General features: G+C 53.2%; 1 protein-coding gene across 1 annotated transcript; it reads right to left on the bottom strand.

The window, feature by feature from the left end:
* Positions 1-130: 130 nt before the first annotated feature.
* On the bottom strand, positions 131-8,429 carry PAM16 (presequence translocase associated motor 16). Its single transcript, XM_019756410.2, has 5 exons — positions 8,272-8,429; positions 2,137-2,221; positions 1,166-1,302; positions 740-805; positions 131-289 (listed from the first exon to the last, which is right to left on the bottom strand). Exons 1-5 carry the CDS (start codon positions 8,272-8,274, stop codon positions 206-208), a joined length of 375 nt encoding a protein of 124 aa, XP_019611969.1. The 5' UTR covers positions 8,275-8,429; the 3' UTR covers positions 131-205.
* Positions 8,430-9,403: the final 974 nt, after the last annotated feature.

The following is a 9,403-nucleotide window of genomic DNA, read 5'->3' as shown; positions in this document are numbered from 1 at the left end:
AGCTCTCCGCGGGTGGGCAGGGCCAGGCAGGCTGCTGGCTTCTCGCCAAACTCACCTACCCCCCACGCTCAGCCCACAGCTGGCAGGAAGAGCAGTTTGCCTTCTGGAATCTGGATGTGCACAATTGAAAAACGCGGAAAAGACATTTATTACTGAGCTATAAATTAGGGGTGGGGGCCAGGGTGGGGTGGGAGAAGCCCAGTGGTCACGTCTGAGGCCTCTGCTCTTTCTCTCTGTCCTGGGCCTGGATTCTGAGCTCTTCCTCAAGGCGCTCCTTCGCTCGGACCACCTGGGAAGGGAGTTACAAACAGCTAGGCAAGGTGACCTGCGCAGGACAGCCTCCTCCCTTCCAATGTCCAGTTCCAGCTCTGAGTCCCTGGAGAGCCGTGGGCAGGTCTAATGCCTGGGGTAGAAGGGGTGGCCTGGGGGCCTGCTCTCCAGGGAGACAAAGCCCAGGGGACACTTGGACTGAAATCTGGGAGCTGAGAGCTGCTTCTAGCAATCCACCAGCTAGTGGTCCTGTTTCCTCAAAGCCATGGCTGCTGGGAGGACTTCTGTCCAGGGTGACGCAGGGCCCAGGCTGACAGCCCGACAGCTAAGGCAGCCAGAGGGAGTGGCAGTTTAGGGGGACCTCCCTAAATTGGGGGACGAGGGAAAGGCCCGCACACCTTTCTACCTGCCAAGCTCTGAACGAGCGGGAAAGTGGCCTGCCCCACTCCCAGCATCAAAGACCACTCACCTTTGACTGCAGGTAGAAGGAGCCGCCCACAGACTTATCATTCACCTTGAATAGGTGTTCGTAGTTCTGCAGAGGAGGGGAGATGGTCAGAGGTGTGTAGTCTCTGGGTTACAAAGGCAGGGGAAGCTAGGAGATGACAAAGGAAAGCAAAAGGGCTCAACCCCTCTGCTCTATGTGCCTGAAAAGCAACACAGGAGGCTCCTGCAACTGCTAAGGGGCAGCGAGGTGAACAGTAGCCACGGAGGGAGGGGCTCGGCTGCTACCACCACCTGCTCTATGCCTCTGCCACTGCCTGCCTTGGGCCTAAAAAGTAACAAGGGACAATGGTCCTACAAGCCGGAGTCCTAGCTGGTTGCGGCCAGAGCCTCCACCCCTCCCCCTCCCACTTCTGGTCTGCTTGTCTCAGCACCAGCCCAGTGGCCTCACCTTCTGGATCTCCTCAGGGCTCAGCTTGGAGACATTGAGAATCTGCTGTGCCTCCTGGAGGCTGAGGCCGGAGAGGTTGGAGGCGGCTGCAGACTGGTGTCCAGCACGTCCCCGGGCGTCAGCTGCTGCCCGGCTGGCTGTGTGGACACGTGAATTAGTGCTTAGCCCTCAGCAGCCCAGAGCTCTCCTGGGCCTTCCATGTGGGTGGCTCACCCCTGCCAGGTGGCATGGGAGAAAAGACATGCAGGGACAGAGGTGGCTAGAGGTCATCTCTTCTCCAGGAGTGGTTTCTTTTTTTGGGGGGGCCGGGGGCTAGTGAGGTAAGGACAGATTTGCCCCACTGGAAGGCAGGGTCTGGTCACCAATCCTGTAGTCCTGTCTCCAGCCTGGACCATGAGATGACCTTGTCCCTCTTCTCCCACCCACCCCCTCATCCGGGCACATAGCCAAGATGGGCAGCTTCAGGCTACTGAGGGAGGCAGAGCGAAGCTGTGGACAGTGGGGACAGCAATAGTTCTGTCAAGACCCAGCTGCCCCCCGGTTATCTAGGCCACCAAAGCAGGCTGCCTCAGGTGACCTCTGTCCTTTCAATGACCCTAGACTCAGAAGCCAGTACACTTTTTCTTAAAGGGTCACAGACTAAATATTTTAGGCTTTCAGGCCAATTAGTCTGTGTTGTAATTACTGGACTCTGCCTTGAAAGCAGCCAGAGGGTGTGGCTATGTTCCAATAAAACTTTATCTACAAAAACAGATGGCCAGGTGGGCCAGTTTGCCAACTCCTGCCTGGATGCTCACATCAACCCCCCCACCAATCCCACCTCACCTTGGGAAGTGTCCCAGGCCACCCAAGCTGCTAGAATTCCAGCCCCTATATTCACAACTAGCCCCGTGTGAGGGACCCATAGCTATGGGGGAAATGTGACCTGGGCAGGAGCTCCCAGCTGAGGGGGAGACAGGGGCAGAGCTTACCTGCAAACTCCTGCCGCAGGGCCCGGGCGAAGGCCCTGCCCACCACCTGTGCCCCCATCACAATGATCTGGGCCAGGTACTTGGCCTGTGGGTAAAGCAGGCAGCTGGTTAGTAGGCTGTATTCTCAGGGCCCCCAGAGATGGGACCCTGGAAATGGCTGCTGAGATGTAAGGCCTCTGGAGAATTGATGTAATGAAATACAGAGCAGCAGCCATTGGGCACTTCCTCCAAAGTACTCTAAAGAAAAGCTGCTTTGGGGGGGCTGCAGGTGCTCAGGGGACAGCAGGATGGGGTCATCGTGCCAGACTTCCCAGAGGCAGATGGGAGCCAAGGCAAAGTGGCTACAGGGCACAGAGGTCACTGGCCTCAGGAATCATTCCATGGCCCGAGAGCCAGAACCAAGGGCTGGCTCCAGCCTTACCACTCACTTTGCCACCCGGGCCAACCAGGGCACTTGGTGTGCTTCTCAGATCAGCTGTTCCAACCTTCATTCTACTGGTGGGGAAACAGAGCCATTCTAATTCTCCCAACACGATTCAAGTGCGTCCCATTCAACACAACAGAAGAGCAAAACACTCTCCACCTTCCAGGAGTGGAAGCCCATGAGGTGGGATTTTAGACAAATGCACCAAGGACCAAGTGGTGAGAGGGCAGGACGGTCACTCGTCCTCCCCCGGCTCACTCACTCACTGACTGACAGGCAGTACTTGGATTACAAAGGTACCCCGGCCCCGGCCTTCCGAGCTCCCGCACCCACTGGCCTAGCAGGGAAATCCTCCACAGCCGCAGTGCGTGGTTCAGTGCGCCAGGGAAGCAAGCGGGGAGTCTCACTAACCGTGACTGGAGGTGAGGAGAAGCAATGGAGGGAGACCCCGGAATGAGGTGCAGATGCTGGGAAAGGATAGTATTTCTACTAGGCCGGGATGTGAAGGGCGGGTTATGATGGGACTGTTGAGATTTCCTAAGAGGGAACAGAGGGAGCCAAAACTGGGAGAAAGTATATGAGATGTTCCGGGCACAGCCAGGAGCCCCGCTGACTTGTAGTTAAGAGACCAGGAAGGCGGCTGAGATGGGCAAATGTGCAGAATTAACTGTGACGAGAGATCACAGACAGCCAGCACACGTGAAAATGACCGTGTGTGTGAAACGGTACCAACGTGAGTGTGCAGACACCCGGGAGAACGCTCACCGCAGGTCAACACTGCTCGTGGGGCACACCCGAGTGATTTTTCCTTGTTCTTCTTTGTGCTTCTCTGTCATGAGATTTCCTATCAGTCAACAAGTATTGACGGAGCTGGATGCCAGGCACCATGCCAACCACATTCTATTTATTGTGCCATTTAATCCCAACAACTCAAGACCCGGGCACAGAGGGGTTTAGTGACCAGCCTGGAGACACACAGCTAGTGCTCGGGGAAAAGCAGGCAGGGAGCCCAAAGCCAGTGCTGGCAGCCCTGGCATCCCGAGGCTGCCCACCTCACACAGGATCCTGGGCTTTGCAGGGAGGGCGACAGAGCAACATGTCAAGAAGCAAGGACTCAACCCAGAGGCCAGAGAAGGGCTTGCTCGGATTCCAGTGGAATCCAGACCCCAGAATTGGTCTTGTTTGGCCTCCGATGAACCTGCCCTTCACAACGCATGGGGCAGGACATGATTCTGGGCTCTCAGCGGGAATTAATAAATGAAAGAGGGTTTGGATTTCACAAGTGGGTGGAAATTTCATAAGCCCCACATTTCACACCAGAAAGCAAAGCTCAGTGAAGACTCCTGTGATCACACGGAAGGGCAGGGCTGCAGCCAGCTGCCTTGCAGGTGTAAAGACAAATAATGGAAATACTGCTGATTGGGAAGCCTCACCTGACCCCTCCACGCCACCTAAAGCCACTCTTAAGTGGGACAGGAGGCTCTGAGATGGATTACTGGTCCTGTCTGAGCAACAAAGGCTGACAAACCACACTACGTGACCCCACAGGGTTTCCTCAACCTGGCACACCTTCAGGCTTCAGACCACACTTCCTCTGCCGTGACCTTGTACTCAGCAGTTTACTTCTCTGCCTAGGGTGGTGACTGTTGCTAAATAATGAGGTGACTGTAATTAAGAATGAGGCTGTAACTGGGCAGCTCCCCTAACCATCCCCTGCAGGCTTCAAACCTAAGTGGCATGACGGCCCCATGGCTCCAGCTGCCAGAGCTCCATGGCTGCAGAGAAGGCTGGGCTGGCCTGCGAAGTTTCAGAGGTCACCCTGGCCAGCCAAGGGAGCTGCCTGGTGGGACGACTGAGGCCACCAAGGCTTCTGAGAGAGCCATCTCCCAGGGGAGGGGCTGGGGTGGTGAACAGGGAAGCTCTGGGATCACTTGTGTGCAAATCCCAGCTGTGTGCCCTGGACAAGTTCTCCATCGCCAAGCCTCAGTTTCCTTACCAACAATGGGGCTTCCTCAACAACCAAGATGGCGCAGTAGGTAAACCTGTGTTTACCTTCACTCACAACCACATCAAAATTATAACTAATCTACAAAACACCCTTTATTGAGAATCACCTAAAATCAGGATGAACTGAAGCCTTTCAACTAAGGGCTTGTAGAAGAAGCCACCTCGACTGGTAGGAAGGGCAGAGACGTGGAACGGGCTCGTCCCACACCCGTGTGTGACTATTAAAGATCGGGAGAGCTATTTAAAGGGGAAGAGATTAAGAAGAACAAATTGGGTGTTATACAGTAGTCATAGGGATGTAGGTTATACCATAAGGAATATAGTCAGTAATATTGTAATAACTAGGTACGGTGCCAGGTGGGTACTAGACCTATCAGGGCGATAGACGGGAATGGGGCTGGGGGCAGGGTGAAACAGGTGAAGGAATTAAGAAATACAAATTGATAGTTAATACAATATGGGGACTATAATCAACAATGTTGTAAAGCTCATGTAAGGTGCCAGATGGGCACTGGACTTACCAGGGGGATCACGTCACAGACTGTAGATGCCGGACCAACATGCTAAACACCTGAAGCTGAAGTAGAATCATATTGAATGTACAGGTATATATAGTCACGGGATGTGGAGTACAGCATGGGGAAGATAGTGGATGGGACTGTAACAGCTGTATAAGAGGTCAGAGGGGTAGTAGCTTGGGGGGTGGGTATCACTTTATGAGGTTTTAAATGTCTAACTAGTACGTTGCTTTGTACACCTGAAACTAATTTTAAAAAAGTTAAAAACAAAAAAACAATGGGGCTTCCATGGGGATTAAATGAGGTAATGTTTGTAAAGTGCCTGGCACAGAGCCTGATAACACAGTAGGTACCCAAATTGTTGGTTTCCATTTATTACTATTCTGTTTCACAAAACTTGACAATGGCCAGGCACTATGGAGTAACAAAGCTTCTCCCAATACAGCTACTCATTTGACAGATTCTCTGATTTCTCAGGGGAGATGGCTGCAAAAAGCTGGCCACATTCCCAGGGAGCTGGGAAGCAGTGCGAAAGAGTGGGAATGCTGCTTTAGAACTGGGGTGATATAACCTGGGATTCCAGGTTTGCTTCTTGTGAGCTGTGTGACCCTGGCAGATTACTCAATCTCTCTGAACCTCAGTTTTCCTATTTGCAAAATGGGGCGAATACTACCTTCTTCACAGGAGGGCTGTGAAACCCTCAGGAGGCAACGCATGGTAAGACCAAGTGGACAGACAGACAATGGCAGGTCCAGAGCAGCTCAAGAGCTGCCTTTCCTTCAGCACCAGATCCTACTTGGTATTGAATAGTCTAGACATCAGGGGTGCAGCTAAGCCTCTCATCCACCTGTTCTAATACCCAGATGCCCGCTGAGCACCAGCTGTGGGTCAACTATGTTCAGAGCTGTGGATTCACAGGGTGCAGAGCTCTGCCACCTGCAGCTACCACAGGTGATGAAGACACCAGCCAAGGTCTCTCCCAGAAAGCCCTTATACATCCTATAGTCCACGAATTGACACTTGGACCTGAAGAGCCTGGGCCAGAGCAACTGGCTGACACAGCGTCCAACTTCAGACCAAGCTGACAGTCAGGGAGCAGAGGTCAGAGGCACAGGAGTCCAAGCCTGGAAGCCACTGTGGATGGCACACATGCTTTCTCATCCAGGGAGCATCATGGCCCAATGCAGGACCAAGGCCTGCAGCCGGGGCAAAGGACCACAGGTAGCGTGGAAGGTTGCAGAGCATTCAGGAATGTGGTTTATCCCACACCAAGAGCATCAAGGGAGCCTGGCATTCAGACAGACAGATGCGCAATGCTTCCTTCAAGGCACAGTTCCAGGCCCTCAGTTTGGTGGACAGAGACAGCCACTGAGATTCACCCACTTCTCAAGGACACACTGAGCAAGGAAGGGGGCTCTGTTCACGCAGGGCCCCTGCAAACAGCTGCTAGTATCACAACGAGGCAGGAGGGAGGTCAGGACCACAACTGTCCTATTTGCCATGGTATGCGAGGGCCCAGCCTGTGGTTGGTGCAGCAGGTGCCTGATAAATATCTGAATGAATGTGACACTTAACCAAGTTGCCATCGGCTCTGCTGTGGCCAAACTAAAGTGTAATCATCTCTAGGCCCCCAGACAGGGTTTCCAAATGCCTTCCACTCTCTCTGCTGAAGGAGGGGTCTAGCCATACCTGACAATACAATTCTCCACCACCTGCAAAATTCTCTGCTGAAGGAGGGGTCTAGCCATACCTGACAATACAATTCTCCACCACCTGCAAAATTCAGTCCCCAGCTGTCTGGCTACAAATGGCTTCTCTGGTTTCTTCTCCTCTCACCTCTATCTACTCCTAGATCAGCCCGCCTACTTCTTTACCCGCTATCTCTACAGCTCTGAATTCAAACACCACACTAATCACTCTTCTGAAGTATACAATTCAGTGCTTTCCAGGATACTTACAGAACTGGGCAACCATCACCACTAGTTCCAGAACATTTTCACCATCTCCCCCCAAAACTCCATACCCATTGACCTTGAATATCCTTCCTCCTACTCGATAGTCTGTCAAAACCAACATCCTTCAAGACTTAGTTCACCGCTTCTGCCCCCCAGGGAAACCTTCCCAGGTTCCTCGCATTTCTATCCTCCCATAGCACTGTCTTTTCTTCTTAATATATCGTCATACTGTCTTAACTTACAGCCCAGCCTGCCTTCTCCTGTAGAATATAAACTTCCCCAGAGCCACGATTTACTCAGCCCTTGAGGGGGGCTCAGAGTTACACGCAAGAACGCATGGGAAGGACCCAGTTCAGAGAGGCTCATCGAAGGACCTCCACAAATGGCAGTGATTATTACAAGGCAGGAATAATGTGGAGGGAAACGTGGAGTCTCCGGGCACAGAAGCTGGGCTTGACACCAGTCTCTGACACTTGTAGGATGAGTGACCCCGGAGGAGTCAAATTCTCAGAACTTGAGGTTCATTACCTGTAAAATGGGGACAGTGAGCGCACGGACTTCATAAGAGTTAACTGAGACTCTACATAAAGCCTCGGTTCAGGGAATGGCACTAGCAAGATCGTACGTTATCTTTATCATTGCGAGTTAAGAAGTGACTCCCCAAAACATGCGTCAATCACTTGGGGAACTTATATATACAGAAACTCCGGGGGGTAGAGCCCAGGACCCTGCATTCTTAAAGGGTCCCCAGGTGGCCCAGGTGTGTGGACCGGCTCTAGGTGCCAAAAGTACCGCAGAAACGCTGTTTTGGGTGTCGTGGGGCCTGGCTCAAGACCCAGGCAGTTCTGCCATTCTCGGAGCCCGTTTCGCCAGCTTTCAAATGGGGGACAATAGGGCGACACCATCAACTAGCTCGGGGACAGAGCAGGGGCTCGGGGGCTGGGCTGGCCTCCACGTCTGGCTGACCGCACATGGGCACGCACACGGCGACCGCATCTGCGGGGCATCTTCCAGCCGGCCAGGCTCGCCATGCCTCCCAGCCAGCCGGCTCTCCCAGGCCCCGAGACCGCCAGCGTCTGCCCACGTCCCTCCAAGTGCGACGCCCCCGGCCCCGCTTCCCGCCGGGCACGCAGGGAACATGCGGCGCCCGCAGTCCGGCTGGAGCTCGCCGCCCCCGCTCCAACCCCGAAACGGCCTCCCCTTCCTCCAGCAGCCCCGACTCAGGCCTCACCATGACCGCCGCTCTGCCTGGGGGGCGCGAGCTCCAGCTTCCTGGTCCCGCGGCCCCGGCTCAAGGGCGGCCGGCGGGTCAAAGGTGAACGGAGGCTCCGAAGAGCGCGTGTGCAACACCGCGCCGGGCATGCGCAAAGCCTCGTTAGAGGGGCGGGGCATCTTTGGTGACGTATGCGGCATGGGCGGAGTTAGGGCGGGTCCTGCCTCTGGCTCCCGCTCGGCTGATAACCCCGGGCGGATGATGGACAGTCCCAGGACCCTCTGTGGCCCTCGCGCTTAACCTGGTGCGCTAGGAGCAGCAGAGTAGTTCGGTCAGATATGGGGCAATTTCTTCCCTTGATTTTGCCAAAACATATGGGACTAAAAGATATGCAATAAACCTACAACACCTCCCCAACATAATAAGGAGAAGGATGTCAAATTCTCACAAATGTTTAAGAAAATAGAAAATTTCAAGGGCTTCATTTCAGGATCCTCCTGCTGGGACCGAGGGCCCATTCCCTCCCTCCTCCCTCAGGTCCTTGCTCAAATGTAACCTCAGTGAGGCCCACCCTGACCCCTCCCAGCGCTGCCACTTGCCCTCCATACTTAACGTTTTTTATATAATGGCTTTATTGAGATATCATTCACACATCATACAATGCATACTTTCGAAGTGTACAATTCAGTGCTTTTCAGTATTAACAGAGTTGTGCAACCATCACTAGTTCCAGAATATTCTCATCACCCCCCAAAAAAACTCTCTACCCATTAGCAGTCACTGCCCATTTCCCGCTAGCCCCTGCGACCATTAATTTCCATTCTGTCTCTATGGATTTTTCTGTTCTGGAAGTTTCATGCAAATGGAATCATATTACATGTGGCCTTTTGTGTCTGGCTTAAACCTCCATTCTTAATCATCCCTTTTATTTTTTTCCCTAAAGTTCTTATTTCCTTCTACCGTATTGTTTATTTTTATGTTTATTGTTTATAATCTGTTCTCTCCCACTAGAATGTGGATTCCTGAGGGATTCCTTTTATCTCTTTTCTCCATTCTTGGATGTCAGCACATGGAAGGCACTCACCAAATGTTTGTTGAATGAATGAAAGTTATGATGCGTTGTGCTATGTTCTGGACCACTGTCCTTTCC

The sequence above is a fragment of the Rhinolophus sinicus genome, linkage group LG18, assembly GCF_036562045.2.
Source record: "Rhinolophus sinicus isolate RSC01 linkage group LG18, ASM3656204v1, whole genome shotgun sequence".
In the NCBI taxonomy this organism is placed as follows: Eukaryota; Metazoa; Chordata; class Mammalia; order Chiroptera; family Rhinolophidae; genus Rhinolophus; species Rhinolophus sinicus.
Note: the sequence above shows the minus strand (reverse complement) of the source record. Positions and strands in the feature narration are given on the sequence as shown.

Excerpts from the sequence above, each read along its gene's own strand:
- PAM16 (XM_019756410.2), bottom strand. Across the intron at positions 806-1,165 it reads GCCCTGAGGAGATCCAGAAG|AACTACGAACACCTATTCAA; the intron begins GTGAGGCCACTG and ends CCTCCTCTGCAG. Across the intron at positions 290-739 it reads CCTTCTACCTGCAGTCAAAG|GTGGTCCGAGCGAAGGAGCG; the intron begins GTGAGTGGTCTT and ends CTCCCTTCCCAG.